This window comes from Vombatus ursinus, unplaced genomic scaffold (assembly GCF_900497805.2).
Source record: "Vombatus ursinus unplaced genomic scaffold, bare-nosed wombat genome assembly UNPS02014781.1, whole genome shotgun sequence".
NCBI lineage: Eukaryota > Metazoa > Chordata > Mammalia > Diprotodontia > Vombatidae > Vombatus > Vombatus ursinus.
Genome location: NW_020954559.1, coordinates 16,656,363 through 16,672,056, shown reverse-complemented (window position 1 = coordinate 16,672,056; position 15,694 = coordinate 16,656,363). Strand labels below are relative to the sequence as shown.

Below are 15,694 nucleotides of genomic sequence, written 5' to 3'. Positions count from 1 at the left end.
CCACCATCTTTGAAACTTAGTTATCCTACTATGGCACCAAAGTTGAAATTGCTTGGGTAAGGGAAGGCCCTTTTGAAATTTGATCAAGGTTAAATATGGAATAGATAAGAGGAATTAGTGCTTCATATTACAGATACCACCTGCATGGAATTCATCCTCTCCCCACCCTTTCCCCCACTAGAGATGGTATAGACAGAAAATATAAATTAATTCTGAAATAGCCTGAACAGATTTATAAATGAAAGAGCCATAAATGTCTAGTAAGAGAAGTTACAATATTTGTATTCTTAATGGTGACCTTAGGGAAGATAAACATTGTCATCTTCCATGAGGGGCTCTTTTAGAAATGTATGGAGCTGATTAAAAGCCATGGTCTAGATTCGTGTTTGTTGTTGTTCAATCATCTCTGACTCTTGACCCTGAAATAGTATATAGAGAGCTGCAATTGAATTTAGGGAGACCTGAGTTTGAATCCCACTGCAGACACTTACTGGCTGTGTTCCCCTGAATGAGTCATTGCCTCAGTTTCCTCATCTGTAAAATTAAGGGTTGAACCCAATGACTTCTAAGGCCAACTTTAAGGTGGTATTTCCAGATTGGAAATTTTTGTGTTCATAAAAAGTCCCTGAGAAGAGAGCCATACTCAGACCCAGAAAGTTTTCTCTGGCCAAAGGGGTTTAATCCCCAAAAGCAAGGGGAGATGCTTTGCTTCCCTGCCTTAAAAATGTTTTTAAGATACCTTGAAGGAATTTGCATCAATCGACTTGGTGTTTTTATTTTTTAACCTAAGGCAAAGAAAATAAGAAATAGAATAAAAACATTTATTTTGAAGTTCAATTATTTCTGCCTGTAATTATTCATATTTATATTTATATTCAAAGTACATTTATACAGATAGGGAAAATTATTATGTTATATTAAAATTAAAAAGAAAATTGCATTTGTTGATGCTTAGTTCTTCTAGTGTTAATTCCCTCTATCCCCTTTCCAGGTTTCATAAATGACATTCCATAGCAGTGAAAACCTAGACCTCAGTGTGCCACTCCAGCAGGGTGTTCAATCCCTGGTTCCACATTGCTCACAGCCTAGATAGCAGCTCTCACTGTCGAGTAGGCCTGGCATAGTTTGGAATACTGTATGCTATTTGGAATAATGAAAAAGCATTTGTCATAGGGCTGCTGCCTGGCTTGCTAAAAGCAGGGTATCTCACCAATCAGAAAGCAGGAAGGGAGCTGCTGTGTATTATCACCCTTCTCTCAAAGGAATAGAACATGAAGCATAGAGTAAGATTTGTGTGATACATCTGAGTAATGAGGCATGAAATTGACATTATAAGTTTTAATTATTATTAATGCCTTGCAGTAGCTGTTGGTGTTTAATTATACAGTGGCCATCCCAGATGTACTTTCCCCCTCTTTTTTTCCCTCTTTTATTTCTTTTCTCTTTGCTGGCTTGATTCTTGATGCTTCTGGATTCTTCATCTTCTTGATGATTCTGGATGCTTCATAGCAATATTTGAAAATAGAGAGCTAATTCAACAGGAAAAAAAATCAGGGTATAAGTAAAGTTACCTTTGTAATCTTATTTCACTGGCATTCTTCTCCTCCAGGTTCACTGTGCCACAGTCAAACTGTCTAATTGTTGTTTGTTCTTTATTCTTGAAGAGAACCAACGACATCCAGAGAAGGATGTTTTGACTTGCAATTGATTTGGATTTAAGTGAGGTAGAAATGTGCAAACTCATCAGCCTCACTTTCTCCAAAACTGCCAAGTTATCACTTGTATTTCCCCACTTTATAACTTTGCTCCTATTGTTGTCTCATCCATTGCTTTTCACACAAAATTGACATTTAAGGGCTACCAAATTAATATTTCAACTATTAGAAGAAGAGAATATTCTAGGGAAGAACTCATGTTCAGCATGATTAAGCTACTTTTAGATTCCTTCTATTTGGAGGGGAGTCAGGGGAGATCGGGACCAGTGATGTCATTTGTATAAAGAACTCATAGCTAAGGAATTCTTTACCAAAACTGATCTTCAACTTGCCTGTAAATTTACAATCCTAGAGAATCTAGTTGCAATCTAGAGACAAGAAAGGGTCTCAGTTGTGGTCATATATGAAGAAAGGTTTTTGCAACTTTAGCTTAGAAACTTAGAAAACAGAGGCAGCTAGTAGAGCCAGGTTGCTCTAAACTCTGGGTTCCACTTTGTAGGGTACCTTGGATGTTCAGCAAAGAGGCCTTTAAGGTGGAAATGAAAGTAGAACTATTTCTGGTGTTCAGTTATAGCAAACTGTAGAGGTCTCTTTGCTGAACATCCAAGGTACCCTACAAAGTGGAACCCAGAGTTTAGAGCATTTTGTAGTGCCCAGATGGTAAAGCTGTAGTAGTTCACTCTAACTCAGGGACACTCAGCAACTATATGTCAAGGGTGGGTGGAACTTGGACAGTCCTTGTGACTCCCCAACTGACTCTCTACTGCATTGGCTGCCTCTATTTTCTAAGTTTCTAAACTAAAGTCGCAAAAACCTTTCTTCATACACTATTCACCTGTCTTAAGGTCTAGTTGGTGGGGAAACCATTAGTTAATAATTGTAAGATACTTTGAAAATGACTTGGTAAAAGCATCCTGCCTTTCAAAGCTCAGCCATCCCACATGCTTGGGAGAGAAACTCTTTGAGGCTATATGTGTGGGTGGGTGTTATCATTTATTTGGAGTTTTTAAACACATTTCACAGTTTCTTCCTTGGTATTCAGCTGGGCCCTTGGTAAAGAATGCTCCCTGAGTTAGCCTTAGATTTTTTTTCTTTCTTTCCTCCAGGAATGCCTTGAAAGTCTCTCTGTTGAGTCACTTATTCTTGCGGAGACCTTTCCTGAGACCTAACTTCTATAGCTTCCATCGATGTCTCACCTCTTTTCTTTTCCCTTATCACTTCTATAATGATCCTTTATTTTCCCTTCTCTATTTCTTCTTTCTTCCCTCCATCTGAATCCCTCCAGCTATCTCTCTCCTCAAGCCTCCAGGTAAACCACAGATGATGAATACTTGGCAAACATGTAATTGGGGCAGTGATGGTGTTGCTGGATTTAGTCCCAAAATTGCATACCAGGGAGCATGACTTGCCTGCCTTTTGAGGGCTTCCAGTTCTAACCTCAGTCACAAGTTCAGACTGTGGTTTATGCAGATGCTTAATGTGTCCCTGCTGGAAATGAACTACTGGCTGTGTGTTGATGGTCATGCTACCCTGGCTTCTGTCTGACCAAAGGGAATTCTGGCCCTTCTCACAGTGACTTTCCCTCCCAAGTCAGCCAGAACCAGCATTATCCCTAGAACAGGGCTTGTCTTACCTCTCCGTCCCATGCTTATATCATCCATGCCTCCACAGAGAGCATTCTCCACACTGAAATGTTTCCTTCTGCATCAGGCTTCTCCTCATGATATCCAAAGCAGGAACATTCAGGGAAATCTGGTGTTGTATTATGTGAAGGTGGATAGTTGGTATGTGTGCCTTTTGCATAGGGGAATTAGGCTCCAAAAGAAAGACTATTATCTCAATTTCCCCTCAAGTTCCTTCCAGTAGCAGTGATGGAAATTTGTTTGACTTTTGCTGCAAATGAAAGTATTGGTGAACATTTCCACTGCTTAGTATAGAGAACCACAAAGTTCTCTTTTCTGAGCAACCCATGTGCCCTACAAAGTAGAAGCCAAAGCTCAGGGCATTTTGTAATGTCCAGATGGTCAAATTGTTCATGTTCAATGTGTACCATAACCCAGTCACCGCTAGCTGTCTCACATCATGTATTCCATTTGTTCCACCTATACTTAGCAAATACTTTCTGTGTAAGGTACTGTGCTAGTGATAGTGTGATATGCAAAATGTCTAAGACTGTCCTTGCCCTAGAGGAACCTGCAGTTTAGCAGATGAGATAAAATGATTAAGCAAATAATGGGGAGGTAGGGGAAAGGGAAATTCATAATTAATATGAATTTAATGAGCACCTACTATGTGTCAGGCACTGTGCTAAACACTTTACAAATATGATCTTATTTGATCCTCATAACAATCCATAACACTCTGAGGAAACTGAGGCAGAGAGCAGTTAAGTAACTTCTCCAGAATCACACAGCTAATTAAGTATCTGAGACTGGATTTGAACTTAGGTCTGCCTGACTCCAGGTCCAGCACTCTAACAGCTGTACCATTCAACTGCCTCAAATAACACAAGGAGAGGTATAACCCAAGGTTGTGAGAATTCATGAGTGGGATCAGGGAAAGCTTTATGGAGCAGAAGTCATTTGGATTTCAAAAGTATACAAATGAGAGATTTTAAGATATCTGCAAGCCACCTCCACCATTAAGTAGTCAGTTAGCCAAAAACCTTTTATTAAGTACCTCCTAAGTACCCAGTACTCTGCTAAACATTGGAGGTACTCCCCCGAAAAAGGGCAAAAGCAGTCCCTGCTATCAAGGAGCTCACAGTCCAACTGGGGAGATGATATGCAAACAACTAGATTCAAGTGAGATATAGACAAAATAGATTGGAAATAACCTCAAAGGGAAGGCACCAAGATTAAGGAGAATTGGGAAAGACTTGAAAAGGTGGGATTTTACCTGAGACTTGAGGGAAGCCAGAGAGGGTGAGGTGAGTAGGGAGAGAGTTCTAGGCATGAGAGACCCTTATTGATCATGGGAGTAACAGAATATGTGTATATATATTTATATATAAACATATATATGAGCATGTCCATATAGAAATGTAGAATAGGTAACATAAATAGGCAAAAATGAATTTAGTGTAATTTAAACTAACATTGTTGAGACAGTGTGCTACAATAGTAAGAGACCAGACCTGGAGTTGTCACAGCACCTGAGTTCAAATCCTGCCACTGTCACTTGTTCACTGTGTGACAATTAGTCAAATCACTCAACATCCTCATTTTCCTTTTTTAAAATGTGGAGATTGGAGTAGATGAGCTCTAAGATCCTGTTTCAATCTTAAGCTCTGATTAGATTAATTAGTCTCAAATGTTTATAAAACTCTCATAGAATATATACATATATGTGGTATAGGTGCCATACCTGCTTTTGAGCATGTGTCCTGGTCATTTGGAAGAGAAATATAAGTTGTTTGTCCATAACAGAATTATTTAAATTTTACCCTCATTCAAGGCAAGCCTTGAACTTTCTATTTTTCACACAGTAGGTTTTGAAGTATCTGCCAGTGTAAAATACAGTAAAGAAGGCAGTGGGGATATTCTGTGTGTGTGTAAAGCCAGGCACTTCAAGTGAGGAAAGTTAAGTCATGGTGGGATCATTGTCTAAGCATGCAGGTAAGTCATAAAAATCAAAGACAAATAAAGATATATGCCCAGAGTACATATTGAAGTTCTTTGGAATTGTTCTTATAGTTTTATGTCTCTTGAAGTGCCTCAGGTATTGTTGAATTAATCAATCAACAAGCATTCATTAATTGATTACTGGATATATGGGTTGTTCAGGGAGGTCTAGCACTTCTGCTGTGAGGGCTTGCTGAGTTCTTTTCAAGGCTGCTCTTCTACCTTTGGTGTCTACCTTTCACCCAACTTTCACCTGTGGCTTGAAGAACCAGTAGCATGTGCAATGGCCATGCTCCAGTAAAATGGTCTCAGCAGACAGACTGAACAAAGTTGAGGGTAACCAACAGACCTCAAACCCATCCATGAGTTAGGCAGATGTTTACCCCAAGCATGTGAAGACTTCCCCTGGTGGAATGAGCAAATGAGTAAAATTTGTTCCAAGGGTCATAAGGGTAGCTGAAGCAGGCACTGTGGAGCATTTATGAGTTTGGTCAGATATCAGAGATGCCAAGGCCATCCACTGCATCCAAGGCCATTGCCGATCATCTTGATTTTTGTCCTGCCACTGAACTTTGATGACCCTGAAAGACAGGGAGGCTGACAGCTTTGTGCAGCTCTGCCTCACTTAAATATGGTTCATGCACAAGTTAAGACATCACCCATGATATCATGGTCCTCTTGAAAAACGGAGGAGGAACAACAACTGTGTACTTGGCACCATACTGAGCCCTATCAAAACAGATGAAATTGAAACAGTCTGCCCTCAAGGAGCTTATATTCTAAAGGGAAGGAGAAGAGTGAGACAACATACACATGTGAGTGTATAAGTAATATATACAAAGTGAATCCAAGATAGAAAAGTATCTTAATCAGTCCCTGTGATCTGCGGTCAAATCACCTTTACCATATGATGTTAACTTTCTCTTCTTAGATGACATGTGATTTTTTAGAAGTAAGATGCCTGGCTTCTGCTAGCTATATAGATTTTTTCTTTTTCCTTTCCTTTTCTTTTGCACAGCTCCAGCTTATTATTAAGAGAGGCTGAATGGCTCTTATTGGTGGCAGTGGAATCTCTCTGATGCTCTGAAACTAATAACTTCATATCCTTTCCAGACATGTCTTAGTTATTTGAATGGATAAAATATCCCTTATTCTAGCTTTTTAGAACTTTGGCCTATTTTTAAAAAATGTGCAAAAAATGTACTTACAGTACAAAGCTTTCCAGGGTGAGGATTATTGGAAACAAACTGTTTCTTATTGTATTTTTTCCCTTTGCATCCTGTAATGAAAAATCCTCCAGTGTTACTATTTAATTGCTTAGTGGTGGCTATTTGTCAATTTGCCAGCAGGTTCCATCTTAACTGCTGTCGTTTGACTCCACTGCAACATAAATGTCGAGTAATTGAATTGCCAACATATCATTAAGCCCTCTACAAAGAGTTTTTCAGTGTATAAGTGCTTCAGGCTTTTGTGTCAGTATTGATTGATTCAGATACTAAAGAAATCTTTGGCAAAAGCAGACCTAGTGAGAAAATGTGGCTTCAGCTGGGAGAAATCGTTGGGCGTTGGCCCCGTGGCAGCAAGTTGGTGTGTTTTTGTTTAGTTTTCCTTAGAGAAATAGACTTGACCTTTGGAAAGGTTTAGGTGAGTGGGTGTTAATTTTAGGAGTAGAAAGAGAAAGTAACATGACTTAATCTGCTTCTGGGGAAAAAAAACATTCTTAGAGCAACTTTGATTAGGAAATGAATATGGGATTTGGGAATAAAAAGAAGAGAGACTTACACCTCACAGAGCCACAGAATGGTGAGAGGCTGGGCAGTACAGTGGAAAGAATTTGGAGTTAGAGAACCTGCTTTCATATTTCACTTCTTTTACCCACTAGCTTTGTGACCTTGAATTTAATTTCTTCCACTATAAAATGAAGAGGTTGGATTGGATGGCCTCTAGGCATCTTCCAGCTTCTAAATATGATCCTAAAAGAGTCCTCTCTGTATTTTATAAAGTCTTTAGTTGAGGGCAGCTAGGTGGTACAGTGGATAGAGTGTTGGATCTGGAAGATCCAAGTTCAAATTTGGCCTCATGCACTTAACAGCTGTGTGACCCTGGGCAAGTCATTTAACCTTGTTTGTTTCAGTTTCCTCATCAGTAAAATGAGCTGGAGAAAGAAATGGCAAACACTCCAGTACCTTTGCTGAGAGAATCCGAAATGGGGTCACAAAGAGTCAGAAATGACTGAAACGACTGAACAGCAACAACAAAGTTGAGGCAACAGGTAGAAAATGAAAGGTCAGGGATCAGCTAACCTGTTGGGCATGTAAGTAAGACTCAACAGTGACTAGAGCAACTTGAAACAGTTGTCCTGAGCCAGACGCAAAAAGTGCTTTATCATCATTAAAAGGTCATAGGTTTTTGACTTTGTTGGTTAGAAGATGGTGAGAAGGAAGACAAAGCCTGTTCGGACCATTTAGTTTCACCTGATTCCATGACTACAGACAACCTTCTAAATTCTAATGAGTTACCTTACATATAGTCAAAAAGGAAAGGAGATGAAAAAAAGGTGGATGAATCAGTACAACGCCTTCACCTTGATGGTTCAAACACTGACGAGCATGTCTAGTTGGTGGCCAATAGTACCTTGACAGATGAATAATGGTGGATTTTTTTTTCACTTAGTTTAGTTTCTCATTTTTAAAATAATGGGAGATGGGGTGAAGAATAAATGATCTGAGCACTGAGCTAGGATCTAAGATTTAAAATTGGAGGGGATTTTAAAGATAAGCTGGTCCAGGGCAGTTAGGTGGCACAGTGGATAGAGCATTGGCCCTAGAGTCAGGAGGACTTGAGTTCAAATCCAGTGTCTATTGCTGACTAGCTGTATGACCCTGGCCAAGTCATTTAATCCTGATTGGCTCAAAAAAAAAAAAGAGATAAATTGGTCCAACTCTCCCCTTTTACATGTAAGGTATTCCTCCTTTCATATCTAAATAGTTTGCAGCAAGGAGCAGAAAAATAATTCATATGGAAGGAAAATTGGTGAAATCCACATGTAAAGAAACCATTTTTCAGAGGAAATGTTGAGACACAGGGTAGGTGAACCAGACAGAGAAGTGCGCCTCACATAAATGTACTAAGAGGGCCTTTTCAAAGGCCGAGAAATGACTGGAGCTGCAGGGCATTTTGGTGCCTCATCTTGTTTTATGTGATGGTTTTTATTAAATCAGTTAATTGTTTGAAGACTTTGGGAAGATTAAGAAATGTTGGCTGTAATAGAAAGGTGGATTTTGTGAATTTTGCCTGATAAGGTAAAGATGAGTCACTGACCTCCTGGGGGGTCTGATTTGAAACACCAGGAGGTATATAAATCTACAATTAGGAAGCCAGAAGCAAGAGTGAGGGTCACGCTATCCTTGGGCTACACACAGATGAGAAACTGACGCCAAGAGAAATGGATTAGATCAGTTGTCTCCACTCCCCTTGGGGGGAAGGTGGCATTATTCCAGTGGACGAGGTGGTCTGATCCTAAGGCACAGGTGATAGATCAATCAGAGGGTGGAAAGACAGGGCAAATTCCATCATCTCTGGCTCTCCTCACTCCCCTCTTCAGGACAAGCTCTCTACCTTGCCCCTTCTATTCCTGGTGTTAGCCCTTAGGGGCTGTTATAAACTGAACTACCCACTACTCACCATAATAGTTAGTACCACTGGGGGAAAAAAATGATCCCTTTCCCTACCCTAGCCCTTAGGTCACCCCAGGCCCTTGGTAGGAGCCACTCAGAGTTGTAACTTAGGGATTGGCCACTTAGAGCCCTGACCTCCCAGTTTTCATTTTGTTTGTCAATAAATCACATAGGATAAGCAGACAAGGAAAAATGATATTCTGGATCACAGGCAGTATATCATCTTTTCCTTCAAAAGTACCCACTTCCAAAACAAACAAACAAAAAAAAAACAAGGGACAACAAGGAATACAAGGTGGCACAGTGGATAGAGCACCAGCCCTGGATTCAGGAGGACCTGAGTTCAAATCTGGCCTCAGACACATAACACTCACTTAGCTGTGTGACCCTGGGCAAGTCACTTAACCCCATTGCCTAGCCAAAAAAAAAAAAAAAACCAAAAACAAAACCCCACTTCCAAAGTTCGCTATGACTATTGAGGGTGCTGCCATCCTTCCCTGTTTCCACATCTTCATTGTCATAATGGACTTCTCACTTTTCCCTAGTGTACATCCACATGTGCAAATTATGAGGTCATCAATTGCCAAAACTCCCCAATTTTATCTCCACATCTGCCCTGTCCTCTCTCCTCACACTGCTACATCTAGTACAGGCCCTCATCACCTGTCACTTGGACTATTGCAATAATCTTCTAATTGGTCTCCCAGCCTCAAGTGTCTCCCCAGAGCAATCCATCTTCCACCCATCAGCCAAAGTGGCTTTCCTAAAGTGCAGATCTGACCATGTCACCATCTCCTTCCTACTTAATAAACTCTAGGGGCTCAATATTGACTCTCGGATCAAATTGTTTCATCCCTATCTTGTCTTTTTAAACTTTTTTGGTTGTTTTATAATGTACATAATTATTAATACAGTATTATATATATTTATATTTATAAGTGAGTAAATTTTCACAAATTCGGGTTGCATACCCAAAATGTTTTACTAATAGGGATGTAATATTAGTATTAGGTGATCCCTAAGCCTCCCCTCTAGGGAGGCAGCTAGGTGACACAGTGGATAGAATGTTGGGTCTGGAATCATGAAGACTTGAGTTCAAATCTAGCCTCAGTTGCTTACTAGCTCTGTGACCTCTGTTGCTTATTCTCTGTATGCTACCATTTTCTCAACTGTAAGATGGGGAAAATAATGACACCAGCATTATAATATTATTGTGAGGATCAAATGAGATAATATTTATAAAGTACTTAAAAGAGTGACTGGCACATAGTAGATCAATCAATAAACATTTATTAAGCACCTACTATGTGCCTGGCTCTGTGCTAAACTTTGGGGATACAAAAAGAGGCAAATGATAGTCCCTGCCCTCAAGGAGTTTATAATCTAGTGGGGAACACAACAGACAAATGAGCTATATGAAGGATGAATAGGAAATAATTAACAGAGGAAAGGCATTAGAATTAAGAGGGTAGAGTTTGGAAAGACTTTTGGTAGAAGATGGGGTTTTAGTTCGGACTTAAAAGAAGCCAAGGAAGCCATTGGGTGGAGATGAGTAAGGAGAGCCTTCCAGGCATGGGAGACAGCCAGAGAAAATTCCCAGAGCAGAAAGATGGAGTGTCTTGTTTATGGAAAAGCCAGGAGGCCAGTGGATTGAAGAGTATATGAGGTAAAGATGTAAGAAGCCTGGAAAGGTACAATCATTCTAGATCATGAAGGATTTTAAATGCTAGACAGATCATTTTGGATTTGATCCTGTTGCTGCTAGAGATCCACTGGAATTTATTAAGTAATTGGGTGGCAAGGTTAAACCTGAACTTTAGAAAAATCACTTTAGTGGATAATGGAGAATGAATTAGAGTGGGAAGATACTTGAGGTAGGCCTACCCACTAGCAGCCTATTGCAATAATCTGGTGAAGTGATGAAGTCCTTCAACAGACTGGTAGCAGGGTTAGTAGAGAGAGAGGGTTTTGTGTGTGTGTGTGTGTGTGTGTGTGTGTGTGTGCGCACGCGTATGTGTATTTTGGAGGGATGTTAGAGAGGTAAAGTGTACTGGCCTTGGCAACAGATTGGGTAAGGGGAGGGGGAGATAGGAGTTGAAAATGACTCCTAGATTGTGAGCCTAAGGGACTAGGAGGATGGTGGTACCCTCTACAGTAATAGGGAAGGTATGAGCAAGGAGGGTTAAGAGTGAAAGATAATGAGCTCTGTTTTGGACAGGTTGAATTTAGTTTGTCTACTGGACATCCAGATTGAGATGTCTGAAAGGCAGTTGGAGATTCAAGATTGGAGATCAGTAGAGAGTTTGGGGCAGGATAAGTAGATTTGAGGACTGTTAATGTAGAGATGGTAATTAAATCCATAGGAGCTGATGAGATTGCCAATAGATGCTTGTTTCCTACCCTCCCCTTCTAGTTCTAAATCTGTTTTCTCTAATCTTGTAGTCCACCCCTCTTATTTTAAAGATAAGGAAACTGATGCCCAACCCCCACAAGATTACAAAGATAATAAGCAGCAGAGGAAGAATTTGAAGCAAAGTCTTTGAACTCCAAATCTTGTTCTGTGTTGGCCACACCATGCTGCTTCTTCATCTGAGCACTTAAGAGCTTTAGAACACTATGTCTTTCTGCAGCCAACCTCTCACATTCTGTGCTATTACGACAAGTTACCATGAGGGGTCCTAATAATTCACTGTTTGCTTTCTTTTGGTTTTAGAATATTTCCCAACTTCCTTGTGGCAAAGCCCTCTATAGCTATGAGGGGAAAGAACCTGGTGATCTCAAGTTTAACAAGGGAGACATCATCATCCTTCGTCGAAAGGTGGATGAGAACTGGTACCATGGGGAGCTGAATGGAAACCATGGCTTCTTCCCTGCCAGCTATATTCAGTGCATCAAGCCCTTACCACAAGCCCCACCCCAGGGCAAAGCACTTTATGACTTTGAGATAAAGGATAAAGATCAGGACAAGGACTGTTTAACTTTCACCAAGGTAAAGTGAAAAATCGCATGTCTTAAATCATTCTCATTTGAGGCTTTTGTGAACCTACCCAATTTGTCCTTACTCTCATCCATTTAAGGTTCCCTCTAATAATTTGATTCTCTATTAGACTAAGAACAGAGAGCAAGCTTCATTGCTCAAAGTGGACACAGAGGAAAAGGTCAATATATTTTTCTAAAGTATCAATGGGGCAACTAGGTGGTGCAGCGGATAGAGCACTGGGCCTGGAGTCAGGAAGATCTGAATTCAGTATTGACCTCAGACATTAGCTGTGTGACCCTGGGCAAAGTCACTTAACCCCTGTTTGTCTCAATTCCTCATCTGCAAAATGGGAACATAGGAAACAAAGGAAATGGCAAACCACTTCAGTATTTTTGCCAACAGTATCCCATGGACAAAGTCCGTGGGTTCATGTTGGACATAACTGAACAACAACAACAACAATGACAAAGTATCATTTAGTCTTCCGAAATAGAGGATTTGTTAAAGGCAGACTTCCTGTTCTAAAAAAGCTCATTTGGCTCTCAGGGGAGTGAGGTTTTTTGTTTGTTTTTGTTTTTGTTTTTTTTTTAATATGTTCTGACAGCCTAAAATCAGTCTTACCCTGGTTACCATTAACCCAAAGACAAGAGGCAAAATGCAAAAACATTTACTGGGAGCCATTTGAGCTGCCTGGGAAACCATTCTTGGCCTGAGGAATGACCAGCATTTAAAAGAAGAAATAGGGATAGGGATAAGTATATGAACTGGACCTATGATTTCACCAGAATAAGGAATACTCTCGGGTGGGAATTCCCTCAGCCAGTGCAGATCATTACTTTCTCTGTAACTTATTGTCTTTGAGAGTTTCTTATATTACTAAAATTTAAATGACTTGCTTACAGGATTCAGGGCTAGCTCTCTGTACATTTCACCATGTTACAAAAAAGAAACTAGATTTTTTTCCCATCAGTTCCTAGAACCATTGATTTAGGGCGAGGAAGATCTAAAAGGTCCTCTAGTCCAACCTCTCCATTTTACAGGTGAGGAAACTGAGTCCCACAGAAGTGAAGTGACTTGCCCAAGTATCTAGGAGCTTTTATTCCAAACGCTGTTCTTTTTCTAATACACCACTGATCTTTTTTGTGAGCCCCATCTTTTGAAGAACTAGAGAAAACGGTTAACTTAATACAATTGGAATTCCTAATTAATGGTAGTAAATATTTCTCTTTTACAATTTTCCACTCTCTTTTCCTTTTGGCTCTCTTCTTCCTCACCGTTCTTGAGATCTGATGCCCTATGATCCAGTTCTTGGTCTAAGATCCCATGTTCATTCACCTACTCTACTATGACCCCATATGTTGTGAACCGTCCACTTATTTTCTCTCATATAGAATCTGAAGAACTTATAATGCAGCCATGCCCTTAAACCAATCAAAGGAAATGAATGGTTCCTACTCTTTCCTGAAGTACTTCATACTTCAGGTACTAGCAAGCAATTTTAGACCTTCTTTTTCTCTTAGCTAAGCTGATCTGCTTTTCTGTTATAGACCTTGTCTCAGCTATAGGGACGGTTCCTTTGGACCATCCATGAAATTTCAGAGGATGCCATTTTATCCTGCCCTAGAACAAGAGTCCCAGTTTGGAGTAGTTTTCATCTGTAGTTCCTCTTAGATCAAAGTAAGAATATTAGATGACTTCAGATGTTGAGAGTATATGGAACTATTTTAAGGCAGAAGGAAATGGTCTTACCACTATCATCCCTCCCTTCCTCTCCTTCCATTAGTCTACCTTTAAAGTTTCCCTTAATGCTTACATTGTTCTCAACCCTGTCTCCCATTTGCTTCTTTCCTAGTTCCCAAGAGCTCAGCACTCAGATAGCTGTTTTAGCTCCCCTGGTTCTGTCATGGCTAACCCATCCTCTCCTGACTGCTATTTATATCTTGTTCTATTGTTCAGTGTGACAGTGAATAATCTATTTTCCACAGGGGATTCAACTCTGTATTTTCTTATTTCTTTCGTCAAGGTGTTCTGATGCTAATTTCAACTGTCACCTGCTTGATGAAGCTTCCTAGGAAGCCAGGATCTGGGCCCCTCTGCTGCCGCTTTGTCCAATGGCCAGAGGGGCAGACTGCCAGAGACATGATTTGTTGGGCAGACAGAGCACCAGCCTTCTTCCGTTTTTTTGCCAAATGAAGTTTGACCTTTATCTCTGGAGGAAAACCTCCTGGAGACTGAAGGCCTCTGTCCTATGATTTGTGACAAAACTCAGTGCCTTTAACATCCCTTTCACACCTCCTGTTGACTCCATGCCCAGATGTGAAACCACACAAGCCTTTTGTCCAATGCTACCTGAAGTTCCTCTAACTTTAAAGAGATCCATAGAAGTATATTCTAGGTCATCTATGCTGAACCATTTGGCTTGGCCAATGTTTCTCCCCCCCTTGAGGTTGGCGTGACCTCAACAAACCACATCCATTGATCCTAGGATATAAGGCTTGAAAATATGTTACTGGTCAAGTCCAGGGCTCCATCCCCTCATCTCATAGATGAGGAAGCTGAGACCCAAAGAAATTAAATTACTTGCTGAAGGTCACATAACAAATCAGTAATAAGTGTGAATTTAAAAACCCACTTGTTCCCGCTCCATATCCTTTCTCATTTAACAATATCACCAGGCACCTCAGTAAAGTATCTATCCTCTTTGGAGCCTCTTAAGGTAAAAGGCCTCAGCAGCATCCTACCATCCTAGGAAATGCTACCTAATCATTTAGTATCATGTGAATTTGCTTGGCTCACTATATGAAAGGAATCCCATCTAGTTCTTTTGGCCTTTTATTTTTATTTTTTTTTCATTTAGCTTATGCTTTTATTACAGTGTTTGTCACATTTGCATATTCAATTTGGTCAGTCAGGCAGTTTCTCCCAAATATTCTCACTTCACAATGTCCTTTGTCTTCTACTTTTTCCCACTGTCCAAGGCCAACCCCCAGTCATTCACCTAAATGACTGATGTTGCCTTAATGAATTCTACAAGAATACTTTATGACGGCAAGATGATCCATGTTGACAAATGGGTAAAACATGATGTTGGAAAGGACTAGTTGGATGTTGTCCTGGTTTCCAGATGAAAGGTAAAAAGTCAGTTCCAAATTGACTCTTTTATCTAGTAATCACTGACCTATGAGATGCTTGACTTTAAGACTTAACTGACAGCTAACTTTCGGATAGAAAGGCTTCCTTTCAAAGATATGATTTTTAGTTGGGACTTCAAGGAAGCCAGGGAATCCACTAGGTGAGGGAGAGCATTCTAGATATGGGGGACAGCCTGAGAAAATGGAATGATTTGTTGTTTTTTAATTTTTTTTTATTTTTAGTTTTCGACATTTACTTCCACAAGATTTTGAGTTCAAAATTTTCACCCCATCTCGCCCCTCCCCCACCCCAAGATGGCATGCATTCTGAATACCCCTTCCCCTAGTCTGATTTCCCTGCTATCTCTCCCCCCCCTTCCCCTTCTATTTTCCTGTAGGACAGGATAGATTTCTGTACCCCATTTCCTGTATTTCTTATTTCCCAGTTGCATGGGAAAAAGTTTTTTTTTTTTAAACATGTGTTTTTTAAACTTTGGGTTCCAAATTTTCTCCCTTCCTCCCTCTCCACCCACCCTCATTGAAAAGGCAAGCAACTCAACATAGGCTA

At 40.2% G+C, this 15,694-nt stretch overlaps 1 protein-coding gene across 1 annotated transcript in view; it reads left to right on the top strand.

The window, feature by feature from the left end:
• LOC114046160 (E3 ubiquitin-protein ligase SH3RF3-like) overlaps positions 1 to 15,694 on the top strand; it is a 521,065-nt gene that overhangs the window by 288,937 nt on the left and 216,434 nt on the right. Inside the window, exon 2 of the mRNA XM_027866409.1 lies at positions 11,729 to 12,004. Within this exon, the coding sequence (XP_027722210.1) occupies positions 11,729 to 12,004 (276 nt within the window). The remainder of the gene's footprint in view (positions 1 to 11,728; positions 12,005 to 15,694) is intronic.